Consider the following 24,956-nt stretch of genomic DNA (forward strand, 5'->3'; position numbering starts at 1 on the left):
TGAAAACTTTGCCTGAGACCCTGTAATATGAAGACAAATAAGAAAATGATTGAAATGGTCTCCCCTAAGGAAACAATTTTAGGTTTAGATATTATCACTGTAAGGGAAAAAAAAAACAAACGCAGACTACACTATCCTACACTCACCATCTCTACAGTGATTAATAAGATATTTATAAAGACAGAAAACACCACTGCGAGTACACACTACGTGAACACATATCACATTATAGAAATCTCATATATGTATGTTCAGGATACAAGAAGATAATAAAGGTTACGGCTTCACCAACCTCTGCGGACTTATGATTCGCTCTCATTAGAGTGTGGTTATGAGTACTGTGAATTGGGAACTCTTACAATTGAATTAGCTAAATGTAGTCTTAAAAGCTATAGCTTTAATTAGCTCACTTGCTACTGACCTAACCTGTACCTATCGGAAATCTCTGTAAATACAGTGACCTAAATGTACTACCAGTGCAGTGAATACTGTGGTCGCTTTCTCTTCAACTCTCCGTTTCTTTGATTCTATGGCCACAATCGGCATTGACTGTGAATGAAAAAATGAAGAGTAAAAACCGAGACATTATGTTTTTTAAGAGTTTGTGTCTTATATATATAATATATAGACAGAACCGGGGTAAGTCTTGTTTTCCCAGAGGCTGAAAGACAAGGTAGCTACAGCTCACAGAAAGACATTTAGAAGAGAAGAAACATGGAATGGTGACATTGAACCACAGTGCTAGACGTCATGGAGAAACAAAAAGGGCACTCTGCTATGAATGTACAACTTTGGGCACAAATACAATGCAGAGGTGGAGGAAAGGATCCAAAGAATCCACAAATATGGTTATTCCAACAAAAGACAACTGAGGGGAGAGAACCAACTCTTCACTGAGATTTGCAGTTTGCAGAGAGAAAGCATCTGAGTCCTTGGTACACTTGAGACAGTTGGTCCAGATGAAGGAAACAGAGCCCCAATCATGAATGGAAATGGGAACTTCACCACCTCGGGGGTGTCCAAATCCACGGGCTCGTCTTACTCAAAACCATTTTCTGACCACTGCTGACCCTCCAAAGGTACCCAGTCCTGAACTTTGGGTGTCGGAATGAAATCACTACGTTGCTCAGATGAGTCCAAACTAACGGTCTGGTTATCCTGCCATCCTGCTGCATAAGCCTGACCGGCACCACCGGTGACGACCACAGAGGACGCTTCTCTACTGACCAGCGCACGCACATCTACTTGAGACTTCGCTGGAAAGCGCTCCCCTAGTTGATTCGAGCCTGCGGGGTAAACCCCACCAGAAACTGACAGCATGGACACAGGCAAACCGCTCTTCAAGTGGTCCATCTAGCTCCTGGCTACAGCATGCGACACTATGTCCTACTTTTCTAAGTCACCACTCTCGTGCACGGGTATGAACCGAGATGTGGGGAGAGAGAAGAAGAAAAATGGGAAGAGAGCTGGGGAAAACACTAGGGGAAGGCAGAGAGCAGAAACGGAATCAAGTCTGGGCCACCCATGCCATCGGACTAGCACTGGGTACCCAGTTCCAAATCCTTCACTGGCAGTTTGAGTCCCAGGGAAGAGGTTCCCAAGGGGTCGATCATGTTCTTGTAACGCTCCCCACGGTGCTGAGCTAAGAAGGGGCCCCAGTCCGGCTGCGGCGAGCACACCAACTTCAGCCTCTGCAAAGAAGCCAAAGACACACAGGGTCACAGAAGCAAAGCACCCTCTTCCCCCAGGCACCACCCACCCATCCCCAAACTGCGTGTGACCACATTCGCCAGAACGCCTCCTGGAACCAAGAGGTCCCCCACCAAGAGAAGCAGTTAGGAAGATCAGCCCCATTAATTAACAAGGCCAGGGATGCAGTTAAGAGGAGACTTAGTTCAGTTCACTGGAAATTATTTATATCACCCTGCAAGCAATATTACAGTTGCCCAGGGTTTGCCTTGCACAAGATTAATAGAGAATAAAGGGCCCAGATTTTAATTATACATTTTTCCCCTCCAAATGGAGAGGATCTACAAGCTGCTCTCTCCACTGCCAAATGCAGTCTGCAAAGGACATGTACTCACTTTTGTTCTGTAGCCTCAACAGTGAGTTGTTATATCAAAATAATTGGATTTTGTTTAGCATATTTCCCCAAAGTATATAAATGGCCAGAAAAAAAACCCTCAACCACAAAGATACACTGCCAGGAGTGAGCAAAGATTTTAATTATCTGTTGACAAAAATACACGCTTCTGACTTGGTTCAGAAGTGTGGGTTCTTGCAGGCAAGCTAAAAATAATGGGAATGTTTCTAATCCGTCAACTGAACCTTTCATGGAGAACATAATTTGACTGGAGCATTTTCTAGAAAAAGGAAAGAAAACATATTTCTGACTACATAAGAGGGAACAGGTATGTGTTTATTACCTATTAAAGTGAAGATGCTTCTTATAGCTGTTAGTTTAATCTCCCCTTAATCATCAGTTTGCAACCTTCGTGTCCCGCACCAACCATAATAAATGTATATTGCCGACTCATCAGTTTAGAGGATTTCAGCCTAAGACAAAAGTAGCAGAGGCTAAAGCAGCTTCTGTTCAGAGGGACAGAGATTTCTGGGTCAGTGGGTAGGAGGTCCATCTGAGGCTCGGGCAAGCCATCCCTGGCGGTGAGAGGGCTGAGTCAATTTACCTTAAGGAGATAACAATTTCCTGAGGATGGAAACTGGAACACTGCTTCAGTAAGAAGACTCCTGCATCTCCCTTTGTCAACTCTGCCTCCATCTTTAGTCCAATAAAAACAAAGGCCAGGGCTTCCCTGGTGGCGCAGGGGTTGAGAGTCCGCCTGCCGATGCAGGGGACACGGGTTCGTGCCCCGGTCCGGGAGGATCCCACATGCCGCGGAGCGGCTAGGCCCGTGAGCCATGGCCGCTGAGCCTGCGCGTTCGGAGCCTGTGCTCCGCAATGGGAGAGGCCACAGCCGTGAGAGGCCCGCGTACCGCAAAAAAAACCCACAAAAAAACCCCACAAAGGCCACCTCCTCATCGCGTGGACATGCGTGTAAGGCGTTTACTCACATGCTCTATTCCCATCTGCTTCTCCCCTCCGGAGCCTGCGAGAGATGCTCCAGGGCCCTCTCCTCCTCAATCTGGCTGACCAAGAGCAAAGCCCACCCAGCTGTTCTTCACTACCCTCATCAGCAGGTGTTTCTTTGCCTGAGTCTAATCCAATGCCTCTCAAGCTTGAATTTGCATCAGAATCACCTGGGGGCTCGTTAAACAATGGACGCCAGAGTCCTACTTCCCTGAGAGTCTAGTTCAGCGGAGCAGAGTTGGAGGCCGATCATTTGCATTTCCATAGTCCCTGGGCCAGACCAAAATGGCAGCCCTCTGGACCGCCAAGGCAAGGCAGTGCCGATCTCTTCCTCACACGTCTGAGCACGTGATTTCTCATGAGTAACAAAAGCCTGACCACACTTCACTGGTGGCTCAGCAAGTGGCAGTCCCCTTACCATCCTCTCTGGAGTGAGGGTGGGGAGTTTTTTGCATTAGAAATGGGAAATGGGTCCAGCAAGGGACTAACAGACAAAGACAACCAACATGCCTTATAACAGGCATGCCCTGGACCTTTCATTACATCCTTCGGGGATGGTGACATTTTGATCAGCTTGGACCCCTCAGCCATGCCTAACACAGGCATAGCAGGAAGGGGGAGTGATTTTAAACGTAATCGTAATAGGTGTTTGAGGGGAGGCACCTCGGACAGAGAGGAACGTCAGGAAAGGGGGAATCTGATGTGTGGTTAAAAACCAAACACTGGGATTTAAGCTCTGGATGAGGGGAGAGGAGGGGGAAGCACCAGGAGAGAGGCGACACTCTGATCGTTTATTCCCCAGAGCCACTGCTCAGCCACTGGACTGGCTGAGTCCCTCCATTAGAGGACTAATACGTAATAAAAATGGGTTTAATAGAAACGGTAGCAACTGTAACCACTTAATCACCATGCCTCCCCTTAGAATAAGTTCACCAAATCTTTCGTTTTTTTAAAGCACAGAGCTCTCGGAGCTTCTGCCCTGGGAGGGGACGGCAGGAGAGGGAGCTGATACAATTACCTCAATAAATCTGCCAGGAGCCAGATGCATTTTTATCACAAACATAATCGGGATCCAGATAACGGAACAGGCGAGCATTAGCCATCCGAGCACCATGGACCAGTTAGGGTAGCGGTAAGAGCCATAGGTCATGGGCTCCCACTGGTAAAAGCTGAAGCAAAGGATAAACTGGGAAGAAAAGAGAAACACACGCGTTAGGGTGGGGATGTGAAGTATTCCTTCAACAGCCAGGTACTGGTCGCCTGCTGTGAGTTGGCTGCTTCTTTGTCTATTACCTCATTTTACCCCAATAACGACCCTGAAAGGGAAGTATTATTACTTCATTTTCTAAATGAAGAAACTGGATTTCACAGAGATGAACGTGACACACACTGGGCCGCTGATGCTGCATTCGCCATCCCATAAAAACTGAGCAATGCATATGGGGGTCTATACACACAGACTGGCTGAGAGGACGATTTTAAAGGCTATACACCGAGGTGACGGAGGGGTGGAGGCAGGAGAGGGGATGGTGGGTGTTTTTAAGGAGAGGGGTGTCTCTACTGTCTATAATGGATAATCAAGCTTTTGTTATAAGGAAAAAATCCATTAGATTAATGTGAAAAATGAATAAAATCTACTTTGCTTTCACCTTGAGTGGGGAAGAGCCCATCTGCAGGAGCTGCCTCTAAGGCCGACTGAGAGGTCCCCAAGCAGTGGCTGAGCAGGAAGTTTGGTCCTATAATCAGCTGTGGGACAAAGAGAGTGGAGGCCCAGCCCACCCCTCAACTGATGCGAGGTGAACGGGCCTCATCAGCAACCCGTGAGCCGAGAGGCCGGGGACAGGCAGGCTAATCCCAGCTCTACCACTAATTGGCTGAGGGACCTGTATGTCTCAGACTTCTCTGCTATATAACAGATCCACTTCACACCAGGTACACAACACAGGGATTTTCCAGGAACAACAGTCTGGTATTTACTCAGGAGCCCCCCCGTTTTCCCCCATCACTGCACACTTTGGCTGGCAACAGGGACGCGAACCCTCTGAAGTCTTAGTTAGTGCAGCTGAGGAGGAACAAGGCGACAGATATGCTGGAAAAAGAGGCACCGAAAAGGACAGAAGAGGGGTCCTAACCCTCTAGCCAAGCCTCTGTTGGGGGAGGGGGCACCGCCCTCAGAAAAGTGAGTTCTTCCCTGTATTCATCCCGCCTATGCCAGCCTCCGCCTAGAACAATGTACCTGCCTAAGTCCTTCCCTCCTCCCCAGCTCTCTCATTCTATCTTAAGCAGTAAAAGAACTGCCTGAAAATGATTAGAGGGAATTATGTCAGGCGAGATAATATATGGAAGTGTTTGGGGAAAGTGTGAAGCCTTAGACAAATGTAAGGCATCTGCCTGATTGCTGTAAAGCCCGGGCTGCCGGGGCAAGTGATCATTTCAATGCAACAGCAGTTCAGTATATGTATTCGAAGCAACATGAGACTGAAGACAGTGGTTGAGAAAACTGCTCCTATAAGAGATCTCTCCTCTAGGCCCCCTTTTAAATATCGGCCCCTAGAGTTACAAGCTTTATTAACCAGTCTGTTGGAAGCATGGCCTCATGTAATTATGGTAAGTTGCTCCATTTCATTTACTATATAAATAGCAATACATCTGCTTATGTGTGTGCATACTTCAGTCACGTGATCGCCTATGTGTACAATAATGGCATGCAGAATATTTATAGCTCTATAATTCCATGAAGGCACATATAAAAATGATCAATTTCATTTCAGGGTTTTTCAAGTCATTTAAACCCATAATCTCAGCTCATTCTAGCCTACTACAAGATAGCCATGTTACAGAAGGGCAAGTGGCAAAAAAAAGAAGGGTTAGCCTTGGTCCTTTGATACCCATTTCCTATGACACAAATATCACATCAAATTTATCTGTGCCAACTTGGTCTTGCTATCAATTTCCCTCTGCCAAGTCAGGTTTGACAAAAACCCTGCCCTCAGATGAACCTGGCTATGAGAAAGGATAATTAAGCCACCGAACCAGGGACCTCTCCACAGGCTTCTGAGGTGAGTTTTATAATGGAAATCGAGTAAAGCACAGCACCGTTGAGGAACTTTCTCAGAAAAACACAGCAAGGCCCTAGAATCCCTTTCCCCTGACATTCTGCTCCTAAAGAAGATTAGGATTATTTTAATCCAGAATTGGCCAAACTCCACTTGGAGATGAAAGCAACTAGGCTTTTAGAAATGTATTAGAAATGTATTTAGAAATGTGTTATCTTGAAGCCTAGGTAGCCTTGGGTTCCATTCTTATTCTGCCCCCTGCAAGCTGTGTGGCCTTGGGCAAGCTCCTTAGCCTCTCCAAGCCTCAGCACAGGCAACTGTAAAATGGGGGAAGAATCACCCACCAATCAGAGTGGTTGGCAGCTTGAGAGACATACTTACTAAAGCAGCTACCACAAGTCCTCCTGCTGATTATTATTACGTGGTCTGCATCTGCAGAATATAATAAGATTCTCTAAAGCTTAATCTCTTCCAAGACAGGAGGGAAAGGTCGGTAGAATCTGGAACAGATTCTAACTTTGATTCCACCCAAGAATAAATTGTGTATAGTAGTAACTGAGGGACGTGGCAAAGCTCAGCAGAGATAGGGAACAGCGGGGAGGGGGGTCTCCCGTCTTCCTCCCAGGAGATGGGTAATTCTCCATCCTTCACACACACTTCAGTCCTAGATTCATGAAACTGAAAAGTCTACCTTAGTCCTTTTCAACTCTCATGCCCCAAATCTGGTGGGACTTTTCAGACAAATTACAGCCTCTGAAATTTGAGTACAGATGTGGGCTTCTGTATGATGTCTTCCTGTCAATGCAGAGGGAGGTAAACGCTGAATGGTTTTTCTGTCTAAACTTCTGTCTTTTCAGAAAGAAATTGAGATGTTTTGATTAAAACTCACCCTGTGACAGTTTGGGTTTTTTTTTTTTAGGAAAATATATGTTTTCTCTACAATTTTACTGTCTTGTTTTCCTTTAAAGAAGCTGGTACAGTGTAGTAAAAGGGTCTTAATCTGGTTTCTAGTGCCACCTGCTGGGCCCAGGAGGGGCTACAGCCAGCTTCCTGCAGCCTTTGCCCAGATGACACCTTCAAGCCAGGGAGGAAGAGAGGGAAAGGCAAGGTCTCTGTCAATTACTGTGCTTGGAGAGTAGATGGAGGCAAAGCCAGGAGCTGGGGCACAATAAAGGCGGTGACAGGATATGCCTGCAAGTCCCTATGCAGATTTACTGACTCATGAAGGGCTCTGATCTTTAAGAAGATGAATGTCAGATGATCTCAAAATGTCATCATCACACTTGAGGATGATAAGATAGTCCCCAAAAGCAATAAAAATGAACAATAAAAGTCTAACTTCTGCTATACATATTCGTTGTAGAGTAGCTGTGTTGAGCAGCGTTTAGGATTAAGTGTTCTGGAGCCAGACTGCCTGGGTTTGAACCCAGGCTGTTGCTAATTATAGTTGTACAATCCTAGGCAAGTCACATAACCTCTGGGTGTCAGTTTCCCCATCCGTAAAATGGAGATGATTATAATACCAACCCCTCAGAGCGGCTGTGAGGGAGAGATGAGGTAATACATATAAATCAGCAGCCCCCCAAATTTTTGGCACCAGGAACCAGTTTCATGGAGAGCAATTTTTCCACAGATGGGGGTGATGGTTCAGGCAGTCACACGGGCGATGGGGAGCCACGGGGAGCGGCAGCTGAAGCTTCGCGCACTCACCCACCGCTCATCTCCTGCTGTGCGGCCCGGTTCCTAACAGGCCACAGACCGCTGCCGGTCCTTGGCCCAGGGGTTGGGAACCCCTAATATAAAGCACTGTGCACAGAGCGTGGACCCCAGTTAGCACATGGGAAATGTGATCACGTGAGGCAGACAGATATGATGGGAAATGTTCCCTAGGGATGCTCCAAACGGTGCATGCGTCCTAGCTCTGCACGCGATCAGTCAGGCACCTTTAGGCAAGGTGCTTCACCTCTTCAAATCTGCATTTCCTCAGCTGAAAAACACGAGCAATACTCATCCTACCAGCTCCGCAGGCTCATCTGTATGTAGGCACAGGTCTTGTTCAACATAAAGCATCACATATCCATGCAGGGTGCTACCCATGCAATAAGGTACACGGTCCTTACAGTTAAAATGGTTGGAGTAACAAACGCCCAGCAGACTTTCCAGAAAACGTTGGGCTGGAATCCAATCATCATCTCGATATCTTCACAGAACCTCTGCAAGCCTGCAAAGAGACCAACGGAGATCAAGCATGAGATGCCACGGCAGGGGACGGCGCGAGAGCCCCTCACTCGAGTGCCGTTGGCTGGGACGGCCCCATCCTGGTGTCAACGTGACCCCTATTTATGCAGGAAGCCATCAGACAAATGACTCGCTGCCGGGAAGATTAAGGCAAATGGGACATTTAAATAGATAGTAAACACCCTCTGCAGTGAAGTTCAAAGTGAGATGTCATCCCACCATGACATCTAAAAACCTCCATCCCGGCCTGCCCCGGGAGTCTCCACACTGCCACAACCTGGCATCGTCACCCGTGCGGCTGCTTTTGGAGGTAGGCTCACGGGCTCAGCAACCAACTCTGACAAAGCCAATTAAGACTGTGATCGATAAGCACAGTGTGTTAGGAAAGCCTTGGGATTTTGAGGGAGAGTCGCTGTATGTGGCTTTTTACCCCTCACCATCACAAGGACACTCTCCCATGAGTCAGTTTAACTCCGCTCTATGTAAGATGCTACAGGCAGGCAAGAACCAAAGTGAATGCCACGTGGCCATCACCCACTTTGTTGGAACTCAGAGGATTGCGATCTTCTTGGTCGCTGATCAACATAACTACGTAAAGTAAAAAGCAGACAAGAGAGTTATTCTCAGGACCCCATGTAACCAGCATCCACTCTCTGAAAGGAAAAGCGACAGAGGATGTTTGAGGAGGGAACGGTTTCCTGAGCTCATCAGAAGCACGGCTTTCTCAGAACCGCGGGATCGCTATGCTGAAGGCACTTGAAAGGGCCCCAAGTTCAAGCCCTTTCATAGTCGGCGGTTCTGACTGGTGGCCCCAAATCACGGGCCACCACAGGCAAGAACTGCACACTTTGAGCAGCTGACCTGACCATCTTTGGGTTGGTTGGTTTGTCTCCTTTCATGTCATCAAACACCTTCAAGCGAGTGGCCTCTGGACAGTAGACCCTCTGGGCATAAGTGAGGGGTGGGAACAAAAACAGAGACAAAGGTCAAAGATGAGGCCCTCAGAAGCACACATGAGATCCTGAAAGCAGGCCTCAGTTCTTAAAAGATTCTAAAAATGGGGCTTCCCTGGTGGCGCAGTGGTTGAGAGTCCGCCTGCCGATGCAGGGGATGCGGGTTCGTGCCCCGGTCTGGGAGGATCCCACATGCCGCGGAGCAGCTGGGCCCGTGAGCCATGGCCGCTGAGCCTGCGCATCCGGAGCCTGTGCTCCACAACGGGAGAGGCCACAACAGTGAGAGGCCCACGTACCGCAAAAAAAAAAAAAAAAAAAGATTCTAAAAATGTCTATTATCAGTATCAATCCTGTTACCAGGCTATTAAATCATCCCCAGGAGATGACGGTGCACAGCTCACCTGGGGAAATCGATTTGACAGGGTTCAAGGTTAGACAGAGGAAGACATACAGATAGCCTCCTATGGGAGGAGGGGGTGTCAGTAGAAGTGCTCAAGCTCCCCCAGAGGGGACCAAGAGCTGGACCCAGAGCTGTAGGAGGGGTGGATGACGGGGGCCCAGTTGCAGCAAGAGGCGGTTTGATGCTGAAGAGCAGTGCTGGGACTGAAGGGGAGACGGCTTGGTTTCCAGAGTCAGCTCCAGCCCTGGAAGTCAGCTCTCCCCGTGGGCCTCCGCGAGGGCTCTGGACGACAGGCCTCTGCCTTCAACAGGCTCCAGGTCCCTTGACTGCTCTGCTTGTTCCACAAATGTGGTCCCCCAGCTGGGAGCCGCCAGGCAAGCCTCCTGCCCCTTGCTCATTCCTGAGCCAGGCTCTCCCGTCCCTCCATCCTCTGGCTGCTCCAGCCCCCGCCCAGCACAGCCTGCCCACGCCCTGACTCACGCCCCCACCTGAGTCCCTTACAGCTTCAGTGTCTACCTTCCCCTCCCGCCTTCGTTCATACGGCTTCCTCTGCCTGCTCTATCCTGCCTGCTGGTCCAGATCCCTCTTCAAAGCTAACTCTTTTTATTTTTTTTTATTGCAGTACAGCTGCTTTACATTGTTGTGTCAGCTTCTGCTGTACAGCAAAGTGAATCAGCTAAACATATACATACACCCCTCGTTTTTGGATTTCCTTCCCATTTAGAAGGCTAACTCTTGACAGAGGACTTGATCTTGGGGCCTGGAGCATGTGCATGGAGACTTGCCTGCGGCATGACCCTGAACGTGGAGGGGTAAGAGAGCTCCAAAAGGGATCAGAGCAACTGTTTCTCACTGAATTAGCAGAAAAATAGCAGGAAAAAAAAAAAAAAAGTGGTGAACTCATAGCAACTGTTCTAGATTCAAACCAACAGATCTGGTGCCCAGAAATGTGCCCACCACAACCTCCGTATAACCAGCCAATCCTGAACTGCAAGTCAAGGACCTCCTTCAACCAACCGATCACTTTCACCCATGCAACTTTGTGGCTTTTGTCTTTATGAACCATACCCTTGCCCTTGGTCTGAGTATGATCTTCCAGGGGCTGCTCTCCCCACTGCGTGGCCAGGGCCAGCCTCCTAGCCTGTGAGCCAAGCACTCATACAGGGCCTGGTGCTCAGAAGGGCGCCACCCCTGGATTAATCTTAATCTCTCCTGTCGCCATCTTGAAACTCTTGACAATTTTTTAACACAGGGCTCCACATTTTCATTTTGCACTAGGTCCCACAAATGAGGTCTCCAGTCCTGTGTGTATCTCAAATATTATTCTCTTACAGTTAATGTAATGATCTGCCTGCATCTCTTGGAGCCAAAACCCTATGTGTGGGCTCAGAATTTCCCTGCCTTGGTTAGCAATAAACTCAACACTAAATTACGTCTTTATCTACTTTTATATTCTTTTATCTCCAAAACTCCACCTTCTCAAAGTTTTTCTGGCTACCCTGGCCCTCCTTTATCTCTGGGCAGCAAAAGCGCACAGCTGGGATGCACAGCTTAGTACTGGCCTTCTTCTCAATATACGAAGTAGATTCGCTTTTCCCGGCAGCTAGTTGGAAATATCTGTGAATATAGAAAACTACCTCTGCCCTCCCCACATGCAGGGCATACAGTGAACACTTAATAAATACCTGTTGAGGACTTCCCTGGTGGCGCAGTGGTTAAGAATCTGCCTGCCAATGCAGGGGACATGGGTTCAAGCCCTGGTCTGGGAAGTTCCCACATGCCACAGAGCAGCTAAGCCCATGCACCACAACTACTGAAGCCCGCGCGCCTAGAGCCCGTGCTCCCCAGCAAAAGAAGTCACCACAATGAGAAGCCCGCGCACCACAACAAAGAGTAGCCCCCCACTCGCCGCAAGTAGGGAAAGCCTGCGCGCAGCAATGAAGAACCAACGCAGCCAAAAATTAATTAATTAATTTAAAAAGATAACATTTAAACACAGGCATTTACCTATGTGAGTTATGAATGGACTGAAACCTCTTGTTCCTAATGTTTTCTGAACCCCAGCAAATGGAGCTGGGGGAACTTACACCCTGAATGAGAGGTGGACAGTGACATTTCAGCCAAGAACATATGTGAAGATGGAGCTCAGGGAGGGGGACCAGAGAGGAATAAAATTAAGCTTGAATTTGTGGGGTTCCGGAGAGATCATGTGTTTTGTTTTGTTATTTTGTTTTCTTTTATACTAAAAACAAAAACAAAAACACTTTGATGGACAGCCTGCAGGATGGACAGCCAGAACTGGAGAATGACATATTCCATCCTGTAAAAGTCATTGCCTGTGTGACTCCAACATCCCTCACAAGGATGTGGAGAAAGACAGAGTGGGGTAGGACGTGAAACAAGTAACTGATCAACACGGAAGAAAACAGATCAAGACAATTGAGCATATAGTGATTTGGGGGAAATGCACAGTGTGGGGCCAAGCAGAGAAGCAGGCAGCAGGGCTTTGTGGTGGCAGGTCAGTCCTATGGTCCCCGCAGCCAGAAAGTCCCTGTATTGGCTCCCAGGAAAATGCAAATCACTTCTTCAAAGCGACTCTGTTAGGTAACAGCCTGTTAAAGGGATTGTTCCTACACCAAACTCAGGGAGTTCCACTTTTCTAGCTACCTCAAACCCAAATATTGGCCTTTGAAGAGTGTTGCCTTGAGAACCTGAATCAGATATTATGATCAAAAGATAAAACTTGAAAATTGTACCTACTGTATTTTAAATGTTTGAATGGCAACCTCTAGAATCTAGAGATCCTTAGAACTAAGAAGAAAACACAAATGTCTGCAATCCAGCTACTTATTTTTCAAATTCAGCAGCCAGGATGGGGGGAATCAAATCAGTCGGGTTCATTTTCACTCTTCACAGGTTCATGTCCAACTTCCTTAAACTAACCTTGCATTTGTTTGGGACCTCATCACCTCAGTAAAGAATCCAGTGTCCTCTGGAGCGTACATTATATATTTGTGCAGGCTTTTGCTTTCACCTCTAACAATTATGTTAGCTTATTTCAAATATTTCTTCTAAGAGCCCCTTCTTACAATTCCATCCAGGTCCAAATCAGAGGTTCACACCCACATCCGACACAGCAGGAGTCAAGTTCACCTTAAGCTCAGCACAGAGTCCACCTGGCCCTGGAAGCTGGCCCAGCACGAGCCCTCTAGAGGCCAGGCGATTTCCTGGGTGGTCCCCCAGGAAGATTAGCAGAGCCCAGGGACGGAAGCACTCAGGACTTATTTTTTCCTTCAGAACCAAAAAATCTACACCAGTTTTATATGGAGGCTGGGGGGAGCTACTTAAGTTCTAAAAATAGAGACGTTAAAAGGTTTCTGTTTTAATGATGCTTGTAAACCACACTGAACAGCCCTGTTTTATCGGAAAGAACTGTGCAAATGTGTCTTTTGAGGATACAGACCGCAGAGGAGGTCAATGATATGGCCACCTGCACTTGGGCCAGTGCTGCAACGAAGAGCTTTCCTGACTTTGCCAACAGACTATCTGGTGACTTTAGCTTATATATGGACCCATGAGGGCTTAAGTTTCCAAAGGAGGGCCCCAGAGGCCTCTCCATGGCAAAGCCTTTGGTATCTGGGCAGAAAGTTAGGATTGTGGTAGATTGGCTGGGTTTCTGCCACTCTCTGCTCAGGTAGGAAGCTCTTTGTAGCCTCACCCTAAATGCAGGTCCTCAATCACAGTGTCACTGCAGGCTCCAGGCTGTCTCATCAGCCCAAAGTGTTGGCAGTTTGGTCTCTGATCCCATGACGACAGCTGGCATGCCTGCCCACTTCTCTGGCCAGAAACTAAACTCTCCCTGCAGTGGGGATGTAATCTCCAGCTGAGACAAAGTTCCCTTCTGCCAACACCTAACGATGACTACAGTATCTTCCTCTTCCTAGGGCACCTAACGTTTACATGAGAGGTTTCCTTTTTATATTTTCATTCCCCATCACCCTCCATTTTAATGCGTTTTTCAGGCAAGCAAGAAGCTGCTGAACCCTGATGGACAGGAGGCTAACAGTTACATTAAAAGCAAGATGCTCATACCAAGGACATCCTGCATCCAAGTGGTACCCTGCCTTTCTTTTTACCATCTCTTTTTGGTTTTCAAGTACCGATGGATCATCTGAGTTGGCATTTCTCACCTTCCTGGTATTTGCTAAGGAGGCCTTATCTATATTAGGGATGATTCTGAGACTTCGAGGCACATGGAAGTCGGCAGTGCCTTGAACCCAATAGGACTTGCTTGTGCCGACTGGCGGGGCACAGAAGGAGCCCAGGAGATCACCCGGTGGGACCCCTCCCCCGCACGCACAGACACCTCCACTGAAGGGCAAAGATAGCATCCGCTGACTTACCATTCCTGTTCTTCTAGATAATGGCCCTGCTGATTATGGAATGCAGGTTGCTATGGTGATATTAAGAAGGGCTAATCTGTAAGGGAACAGGCAGTTTCTTCCTAGGAAAATCTGGGGTTGAGATCTTGTATCACAGGCTCCCATGATGCTAACAAAATCTCCTAAGGATCTGTGAGGCCTGTGTTCTCTTTTCTCACTAAACTATCCGGGCATCAGCCATGAAGCTTCTCCTCACCTCAAGCTACAGGAAGACTGCAACTACCAAGACCTCAAAATACAAAAGAAGCCTTCCCCCGCCACCCAATCTGGCCATTGTCCTCAGGCATTAACGATGGTTCGCTTGCCAAACCACACCCAGAGGCATGTTCTGGTCCTAGTAGTTTCTGGTACAAAGACTACTGAGTTTCACCATCACCATCTTTTGTTTCTCTATTAAATCTAGACCCCAGCGGTCCTGAGGCAAGTTGGAAATAAAGGGGCAGCTCTCTTATGTTTCCTAAATAGCTGTAATGAAGCCCTTTCATTGTCTTACTTAATATGGGAGACCTGCTTGCTGGACGCTTGGCAACAGACACTAAGTTCTGCCTCAGCATGAGGCACAGTGGTTCCCTTACCGTACACATAGGAGATTCCCACGAGCTCAAAAATGGCAATGATGACGAGGGCGTAGGAGGCAGCATACGTGTCCACGAGCTGAAACATGTAAATTCCACCCTGGTAGGGGAGAGAAACAACCGACATCAATAGGCCTGGATCTAGGCTCTCTCCCACTTCTAGCAGTCAATCCTTCCATCCTGAGCAGGGTCAGGTGCAAACAGGAGTCAAAAGATCTCCCCTCCCCTTGATATCAGTAACCTAACGCTGGCCAGGTATGTAAGCTGGGGGCCTTGCCATGTTAGCAAAGCAGTCCCTGGAAAGACTCCGAGCTAATCAATAGAACAAGCCCAGAAAAGTGATCTAACATCTTACTCTTCAAGGGCAAAGGTCAGCATCTGAAGATGTATATGTGAAAGTAGCCAGATTGCTTCATTTTTGCTTTAAGAAATAGATGACCATTTCTATCCATATACCTGCATGTGACTGACCTTCATATGACCTTTAGGTGTCTCTGGGCATTCCTCAAGCAACCCCCTGCATTTTCAGCTCACTCTTTAAGTCTCTCTACAATAGATGAGGCTTAGAGATCATCTCCTTTCAATCTATCATTTTACAGTTGCAGAAACCAAGGCCCAAAGTAGTGACTCACTCAAGGTTACAGGGACAGCAATATATATATATATATCAGGTAAGCTAATACTCAATTTACCAGACACTCAGGGCTAGAAGGAACTCAAATGGCTATAAGTCTTGTATATTACAGGTAATCAATTTCTCTAGTCAGTATTTTCATGTATTCCATTTTCTTAAAGTAGGACACACCTGTCTCGTTGGCTCAAGAAGGCTACATCTCAATTACGAAGATGCTAGAAGTATCATTAGTAGCCAAGGTGACATATTTCCCTCTGTGGTCAGAATCCCTAATGAACTGATTCCATCTACGTGGAAATGGCAACGATTTGGCTGTTGTTATAAGGTCCAGGAGCTAAGAGTAAAAGGCTGGAGAGCCATCAGGCGCCCCTGCAACCTGCCCCCATCCCAAGCCTGTGCCCAGCAGGCAGCTTACCTGAGTGATCATGGGGAAGCCCATGATGAAGAAACAAACGCAGCAGCCCAGAGTAAAGACCGGCTTGTGTGTGCGCAGGTACTTGGGAAACTCGTCCGAGATGGAGGTCACTATGGTCTCGATGGTGGCAAACTGGAATGATGCCAGCAAAGCGACACCTGAGACACACTGCCCAACCCCAAAGGCTCCAAAAAGCCCTTTGTGTTTCCCACCAGGCCAAGTGGTATTTGTATGAGGTTTGGGTTTTAGGGTTGCATTCCCTCGATGGGCCTGAAAGACTTTGCTGGGGTCCAACCCACAAGGCCAGCGAGGGGAATCCAAGCAGGATGTAGGCCTTAGAGCAGTGTTTCCAGCCCCCAGAGGCTGCACTCATACCCATCCATCAGGACACTTTAAGCTTCACTTTGTATTCATGAGATGTAAATTCCTCTCCTCCCGTTTAAATCGCATTTGATCTTCTGCTTGAGGAAAAACCCTCTTTGCACCCAACTACTAAACCCTGAGTGCCTGTCACCACGATCTGTAGTAGTCTCAGCCCCAGAGCAATTCCCCTAAAATTGACCTCATATTATTTTCCCTTATTCAGCCCCAAAGGACTTGCTTTGGCAAAATGACACCAAAAGCAGGAAGTACACAGGCTCAAACTTGCATGGAGAACAGAGAGGGACAGAGTACGGCTCCTCCGCCCATCCCCTGAGTCACCCACAAATGCAAGGTTATCCTGAGCCCTGTACAGGTACCTCACCACCCCTACATCACTCAGGGATGGGCGTTTAAGGACCACTAAGCTCAACCCCATTGCAGGCTGGATGCAGGACCCAGGACAGGAGTCTTCAGAAGAAGCAGGGATCGAAGCGGGGAGGGGCTCACCATAGTGTCAAGTCCAAGAGTGAGGAGCATCAGGAAAAAGATGATGGCCCAGAACGGAGAGAGGGGCAGCCTGGTCAAGGCCTCCGGGTAAACCACAAATGCAATGCCTGGCCCTGGAAGGAACAAGGCACATGACTGCAAACAGGTCCAGCTCAAGGCCCCCTCCTCCTGGAAGCCCACAGGGTCCTCTCTCCATGGAAGCCCCGAGTTGTTAGTTATCACTTGCTGCTCCTGCTATTTGCTATGTTTTTACTCCTCTCTATCCATTTCCCCAATTAGACCTCAAGCTCCCGGGAGGGAAAGACCAGGGGAATTAGGTCCACACCTCAGGGAACTCAGAGGAGATGCTCAAAAAGAGTGCCAAAGCAGAGACTCGGGGCCAACTCGACTCTAAGGCCAGGCTGTATCCCATGCAAATAACATGAAAACCTCCATCTTTGTATTCATAAGTTGGAGGAGAATGTAATAATTACCCTCTAGAACAGTGGGTGATTTTGCCCTCCTAGGCACACATGGCAAGGTCTGGAGACATTTTTGATTCTCGTAACTGGGATGTTATGGGGGATGATTACTGGTGTGTAGTGTGTAAAGGCCAGGGATGCTGCTAAACATCCTTCCATGCATGGCACAGTCCCCACAGCAAAGAATTATCCTACCCAAACGTCAAGAGTGCTGAGGCTGAGGAACCTGCTGTAAGGGTTAAGCATGCCCAGAATGACATCGTTTCCCCATTTTGTTACCCTTGTTCCTAGTCACTCCTCCAGGAGAAGCCATGTACATAAAACATGAATCAGTCCAACGCTTTCAGGAACTTGCCCTATAAAGGCTTGGTAAAGATGGGGATACGTCAGTCCACAGGTAATTAAGTGGGGAAGAGGGAAGCATGATATAAGGGTTAAGAGAGTTTGGTCTCTAATAGTTAGACAGACCTGGGTCCAAATTCAGACGCCATGACTTGCCAGCTGTGCAACCCTAGAGAAGTTATTTAATTTCTGTAAGCCTCAATCTTGCCCATCTGTAAAATGGGGATAACAATAGTTCCTCACAGGGCGGTTATGAGGGACAAATGAGGAAACGCAGGTAAAGCACTGAGACCAGTGCCTTGCACATCATCAGCACTCACAGAATATTAGCTTTTCTTAGGGGTGGACAATGAACTTGGAAATTAGCAGCTCTGATTCCGGTTTTCCCAAGAATATCGTGTGTGGTCTTGGTGGAGGGTGTCTGACCTGCAGTTTTCTCTGCTAACAGAAAGCCCCACCAGCCATTCCTGTCTTCCTCACAGCCTCCCTGGGAAGATGGCTAAAGACCTGGCAGTTGTGAATTCCCCTGTAGGTAGAAACCTAGATGATAAGGGGCAGAGACCAGGGAACGTCGGGGTAATCCACGGCCAGCGCACGTCTGGAAGCCAGAAATCGTAGCTCCTGGAGTTTTTATAACTCAAGCATAATGACACTTTTTTAAACTGGAATTCATCAGGTTGTTAGCTCCCAGTGTTGCCTAGGGCCTTGGGTATTTAAAACATAAAGCCTGGAATGCCTAAGATACCCCTGCTCGATGCATTTATTGAACAGACAGTAGAGACAGCCTCTGAAGTCTCCCTGAGTGAACCATGAAAGAAAAATCTGTATTAAGCTACAGTTCAAAATAGGTCTCAAATGCAATGCACCGAAGAAGCCAGTTCAGTGCCCTGAACACGGAGGAAGCCAGTTCAGTTTAGGCCCATAAAGTGGACAAGAAGGTCTTCAAATGGCCACTGCCGGAGGACCTCGGCTCATTGCGTTAACAGGATTCTGGCCGTTTGGGCTTTACTGCTTTCTCAGGGAGGGGAATGATTTCAAAATATTCGGCCTGTTTCCATTTCAGCGGCCTCCCTAAAGTATGCAGGGTAAAGACATCATCTTCAGCAAACTCTGTTTATCCAAGATGGCTAGAGAGTGGATTTTTTAAATACGTTTTTAGAACATTTTGTAGAGTTCAGAAAGATGGACTGTCCGAGCCACAGAGGAGTTTTCCCCGGGCTAGGCCCTCGTGTCTGATGGAGGCTGAGTCCTGCCTCTTTCCTCTCCCTCTGGTAGGCAGCAAGACCCAGTGGGTGGACCGCAGGCTTCTCTCGCCCATGGACCAGAAAACTGGCTCTGCCTCTTACTAGCTGCGGGATCGTAGGTAAGACTCTGGACAAACGTCAGTTTCCTTATCTGTACAATGGAGATAATAATAGCACCTACACTCAGGGAATTTCTGTGAGCATTAAGCGTGTTGATACAAGTAAAGGGCTCAGAACCATGCCTGGCCATGGCGAGAACTCAGTAAGCATAGACCATTATTACTCTTCCCATGAGAGGGGATCAAAGGGGTTCTGCATGCCAGCATCTTGGGTGGGGCCCCCAGAGACCTACAGTGACAGCCTCCTTGGTCCTAGAGAGCCACTGAAGACAGAACCAGGGGCTCCGGTCAATGGACCCATCACGACCCGCAGCACACGGGGAGTGGTTACTCTTCTGAGAAACCCACTACATGTGGATGCATTCTCGGAGGACGCAACACCGGAACCCTTTCCTGTGCCTTTGGAAGGACTGGCATCCAGGTGACAGACAGATGGTGGGACGGTCAGTCCAGTTTGAGAGCGTTCATCTTCATCAGCAGGGTCTCTGAACTATGAGGGGGTGAGGGAGCCAGGGCAGAACTTCCTAGTGGCCTGGTTACCTGAGAGTTACCACCTAGACCTGGGACTCTATATGCAATACGCACCTCTGTGCTCCTCCGCTGTGGTCCAACCCAGTCTTGCCGCTAGCGGGTGAGCATCTTGGTAGGGCTCTGAGTTGGATTCTGACCGTGAGTCAGTGCTCCCCAGGCAGCAGTTGGCTGGGAGATGACTCTAAAAGGCTGACTCCCCAGCAAGCTCCTTCTCTGGAGTAGATGCCTGAGAAGACCACGCCCCCTTCCCTGTGCCCATCGTAAAAGCAGAGGACAGCTTGGTCTCATCACCAACCCCACCCTCCAGCCCCCAGAAGCTCTGATACGGCCTAGATTTGGGGTAATGACTTTGAGCCTCCCTTACAAGGGGGCTGTACACGAAATGGACTAGTGTTAGGTCATTAAAGAGAACCTGCTTTTGACTGAATACCAAAGCACAGGTACTAATGTTGGGTCAGCAAAAATGAACTGAATGTCCACGTGCCAATGTCGCCCAGCTGGGAGAGCTTGGGGCTGGTACCTGATGCAGGCCTGACCCCGATCTCTGTATTCTGCAGAGCCTCCATTACAACGGGGGAAATCAGACAAGCCTGCTAATCACATGTAAGAATGTATGCGAATTCAGATGAGCAGGTTTAGCTGCCCACGGGTCTGGGAGAAGACCTCCCGGGCCACTGCCCCTCCCCTGTGGGAGATGAGACCCACTGTCCCTGTGCTGTTGACAATGAGAAACTACCAATTACAGCTGGCCCTTGAACAACAGAGTTTTGAACTGCACGAGTCCACCCAGACACAGATTTTTTTCAATCATAAATACTACAGTACAACACAATCTGCAGTTGGTCGAATCCAAGGATGCGGAGGAATTGCAGATTCAGAGAAACTGTATCTACGAAGGGCTGACTCTAAATTATAACACGGATTTTTCACTGCGTGGAGGGTCGGCGCCCCTAAACCCTTGCACTGTTCAAGGGTCAACCGTATGAACGCAACACGTTAGAACCTGTGAGAAGTACTCCTCTCTCCCTGTTAAAATCAGAGGAAATGAAAAAATTCTGGAAAGGGGAAGTTTCAGAGGGAAACACAGGCCATTTGTCTGATGCTTTTTATATAAATGAAAACCAAAATTTAATTTGGGCTTTAGCAACTTGTGCCCCCAAATCCCTTTCCTGGGGCAGGAAACGCTCAGAAGAGTTAACGAATGGGGCCCACATCTTAAGAATCACTATCTCTGGCCACTCGGCCACTGGTTCACAAGGAGCTCAGTAATGTCACAAAAATAACAGAACACCTCAGATCTGCTGGCAGGTGGAGCAGGGCCTACCTGCTCCAGCTACGCTGCTGGAGGGAAATGAGGACAGCGCGGGTGGTATAGGCACTCCCAAAACAAAGCCTCCGCCACTCTCTCCCTCCCCCTCACCACCTCCCTGCTCCCCAGAAGGTTTAAATTTTTCAACCAGGGAAGGGCATTTGCTCAGCTCTGGGACCTCTAATTTAGTGCACTGCTGCAGAACCAAAATCCCTGGGGGTTCAGCACCCTCTGCAGGGAGAGGTAGCTCCCCCCCACCAACAAGCTGGCTCTTTAACCCTTGGAGGCCTGCAGTGCACCATCAGCGCCGCTGAAGCAGTAATTAATTATCCTTAGGGAGCCAGAAGACAGCCAGCAGCCCACCAAGAAGATGACATTGCTAGGGCCTAGTTCTTTCTCGTGCTGGCGTCTGAGCCACTACCTGAGACTTGCAGTGAGCTCCTTGAAGAAAGATAACTGCACAGAGAAGTCACAGACAGGTCCACACTCTGGATCGTCCGGGCCCACAGCCCTGTCCCCACAGCCCCTGGCACAGTCCCTACACCAAGGCAGCCCATAAATGCCTGATTAGAGAATGCCCGTCATGATAGACGACGCCACGATGAAATCCCTCCATCACTGAGGCCTGCTCAGCACCCAAACCCTCTGTAGATCAAGGCTGGGTGGAAGTAAAAAGTCAACTAAAAGTATTACACACTCTCTGCAAGATTCTGCGCTAGAGATATGGATTAAATGAGATAAAAAAGGAGCGCTCTCTGTACACTCCAGAGGGACCACACAAACGTTAGCGTTCATAGAGGGATCGCTCGGGCAGAAGGTAAACATGTATTCCACATCCCCCCCCCCACCACCGTCCAACCTTTCCACCCACTGGGGAAACGATTTGCAGGGTCTGCATTGCGAACTAAGCAGAAGACCCTGAGAACACATCTGACCTGACAACCGGGAAAGTGCTTCACCAGGAAAAGGCTGCGCTCGCTGAGCATTAGTGTTTGGTGTCTACAGAGCCCGCGGCAAGGAAAGCCACCCGGAAGCAGGTTGTGCCTACATCCGCTTCAGGAGCCATCGTTTGCCTAGAGAATCCTCTCCCCGCGCCCAACAGGTAGAGACCTTACTTCTGCCGGAGCTGAGTTAACAGAGGACAGGAAAACGAAGGAAAGGAGAGGGAAGCAGGAAAGGGGCTTTATAGCCACACCTCTGGGGAAGGACCGGCCAGATCTAACCCTGCATGAGCTTCAGACTCCAGCTGTTCTGGGTCTCTCCGCAAAGGGGGACCTAGGCTGTCCCCCTCTCCAGCCTGTTCCAGAAGGCCAACTTCCTAGCATAGCATGAATGAGGAGCTCAGGGCGTGAACCTGGAACCTGCCCTACGACAGCAGGGTGACCAGCGCACTGTACCTTGGTCTGCCACGTTCTCGATGTTAACCTTGCGTTCATTGGCCATGAAGCCGATGACTGAGAAGATGACGAAGCCGGCGAAGATGCTCGTGGCACTGTTGGTGCAGGTAACAATGAGGGTGTCCCTGGGAGGAAGAGACAAGTTTGCCAATAGGCGTGCTTTGTGAGGAGGAAGGGATAGGGCAGGGACACATGAATGTGTGCTCGCGTGTTTGTGTGCCCACGTCCACATGCCCATTCCTAAATAGGTACTCACTGTAGGCTGGTCTTGTTCTCTCTTATTCACAAGGAAAGGAACCACCAGTCCTGACCGCAGGCTCTCTTGGGCCAAGTGGATAAGCACCAAAAGACTCAAAAAGCTCTCCCTCCCCTAACAGCCCTGCTCCAGGGCCTCTGGGACAGAGCTCTGGCTCCACCTGCCCGAGAACTGGATCTCCCCTCCTGGCAGTGGCAGAGGTAAGTCTGTCCATCAGAGCAGAAATTGAGGAGATGAGGCCTTTTGCAGAGTCCGGGACAGGAACGACGTATGAGAGAAGAGAAGGCGGTGGGACCAACAAATGCCACCAAGCATGAGAACAGCCTGGGGTTGGGGTACAGGGGCCTAGAAGGGCAAGGGAGGCGGGGAGAGGAGAGACCAGCACCTCGGTGCCGGCGCCTTCTGCTGGCCATATGGCTGCCGTTCCCGGCCTGCCCTGTCCATCCCAGACCCAAGAGAGGGGTCGGAGCCGTGAGGCCAAATTCTCTTACATGTTAGAGGCATGACCTTGACCAAGTCACTTCCTCTCCACTCTGACTTTATTTTTTTACGCATATCCACTCTTTTTTTTTATTCTTTTCCCATATAGGTCATTACAGGGTATTGAGTAGAGTTCCCTGTGCTATACAGTAGGTCCTTATTAGTCATCTAGTTTATATATAGTAGCGTGTATATGTCAATCCCAATCTCCCTATCTATCCTTCCCCCTCTTACCCCCTGGTAACCATAAGTTTGTTTCCTACATCTGTAACTCTACAAAAATTTCTGTTTTGTAGATAAGTTCATTTGTGCCCTTTTCTTAGATTCCACATATAAACGATATCATATGATATTTGTCTTTCTCTGTCTGATTTACTTCACTCAGTATGACAGTCTCTAGGTCCATCCATGTTGCTACAAATGGCATTATTTTGTTCTTTTTTATGGCTGAGTAATATTCCATTGTATATATGTACCACATCTCCTTTATCCATTCCTCTGTTGATGGACATTTAGGTTGCTTCCGTGTCCTGGCTATCGTAAACAGTGCCGCAGTAAACAGTGCATGTATCTTTTCAAATTATGGTTTTCATCAGATATATGTCCAGTAGTGGGATTGCTGGGTCATATGGTAGTTCTATTTTTAGTTTTTTAAGGAACCTCCACACTGTTCTCCATAGTGGCTGTATCAATTTACATTCCCACCAACAGTGCAGGAGGCTTCCCTTCTCTCCACTCTGACTTTAAATGGTGGCAATGACTCCACCTCCCTCACAGGTTGTTGTGAGGACAGAACCAGATGAGGCCTGCACCGCACAGAGCCTGGCACAGAGCAAGTGCTCAGGATACAGCCCACCTTGTCCAGGACCTTAGTTTACTGATGGGGAAACTGAGGCCCAGGGGAAGGTAATGGGCTCATAAGGGTAGGTTCTGATTTGAACCCAGACTTCCTGCCCATTAGCCACACCACACAGCCTCATTTCTAACAAATCACAGAGCAATGCTTCCCCCTTGGACGATGCTCAGACTGAGTCTCGCGGGTCATAAGTTAATAAGCAACTATGACCAAAGAAGTTCAGACAACTTAGTCTGGCATTCTAGCTGTTACGGGCTGAATTGTGTGCCCCAAAAATGTAAATGTTGAAGTCCCAACCCCCAGTTCCTCAGAATGTGACTGCATTTGAAAATAGGGTCTTTAAACAGGTGAGTAAGTTAAGAGGAAATTGTGAGAGTGGGCACTAATCCAATACGATTGATGCCCTTATAAGAAGAGGAGATCAGGGTGCACAGCGGGAAGACCATGTAGAGACACAGGGAGAAGACGGCCAGCTACAAGCCACGCAGAGAGGGCTCAGAAGAAACCAGCCCTGTCAACACCTTGATCTTGGACTTCTAGCCTCCAGAACTGCGAGAAAATTAATCTCTGTTGTTCAGGTCACTCACTCTGTGCTATTTGTTACGGCAGCCCCAGGAGACTGGCACAAAGGCTCTCTCCAGTCTGGCCTCAGCCAATTCTCAGGCCCTATTTCCTTCTTGCCCGGTGAGCACACACCTGCTCCAGTCCCATCAACCTGCTCCCTCCCACGTCTCCATCACACCCATCCACACTCATCCCCACCTGAAAACATTCCCTTCCTCCCCTAACACCTTTTGAAATTTGGCCCAGCATAGATGTCCCTTGTGTGAGGCCATCCCAGCCAGGCTAGGCCACAGTTTAACTATAATCTCTTCCTTTTGGTTCACGAAATATCTCATGCATGATTAAAAATAATAAGAATGGCTACTGCTGTCTACTGAGCACCTACGATGTACAAAATATTGCTGTGGGAATTTTGCATACATCATCTCCTACCCTTCAACAAAATATTATAATCTGCATTTTACAGATGAGAAAACAGAGATTCAGAGAAGTGAAGTATCTTACCCATGTCTTGGAGTTTTAGAAAATGGTGAAGTCATAATACAAACGCAAGTCTCTCTGACTCCAAGGTTCTTTTTCTTTTTTTTTTTAATCAGCCCCTCAGTATTTTCTTACTGTTTGTCACAGATGGATTTAACTTTCAGATGTCACCTCCTCCAGAAGCTGTCCAGGCTCTCTCACATCTTTGGGGTTCCAGAGTCCCCTAATATCACACTATCCAAATGT

The 24,956-nt window shown here is 48.3% G+C and overlaps 1 protein-coding gene across 1 annotated transcript in view; it reads right to left on the reverse strand.

Moving 5' to 3' along the window:
• Nucleotides 1-1,275: 1,275 nt before the first annotated feature.
• Nucleotides 1,276-24,956, reverse strand: part of SLC6A5 (solute carrier family 6 member 5) — a 53,132-nt gene continuing 29,451 nt past the window's right edge. Inside the window, exons 9-15 of the mRNA XM_079930436.1 lie at nucleotides 22,075-22,199; nucleotides 16,672-16,784; nucleotides 15,802-15,933; nucleotides 14,753-14,852; nucleotides 8,265-8,365; nucleotides 4,107-4,274; nucleotides 1,276-1,691 (exon numbers count right to left, since the gene is read on the reverse strand). Coding sequence (XP_079786562.1) covers nucleotides 1,536-1,691; nucleotides 4,107-4,274; nucleotides 8,265-8,365; nucleotides 14,753-14,852; nucleotides 15,802-15,933; nucleotides 16,672-16,784; nucleotides 22,075-22,199 — 895 coding nt within the window. The 3' untranslated portion in view covers nucleotides 1,276-1,535. The remainder of the gene's footprint in view (nucleotides 1,692-4,106; nucleotides 4,275-8,264; nucleotides 8,366-14,752; nucleotides 14,853-15,801; nucleotides 15,934-16,671; nucleotides 16,785-22,074; nucleotides 22,200-24,956) is intronic.

The sequence above is a fragment of the Stenella coeruleoalba genome (assembly GCF_951394435.1).
Source record: "Stenella coeruleoalba genome assembly, chromosome: 8".
In the NCBI taxonomy this organism is placed as follows: domain Eukaryota; kingdom Metazoa; phylum Chordata; class Mammalia; order Artiodactyla; family Delphinidae; genus Stenella; species Stenella coeruleoalba.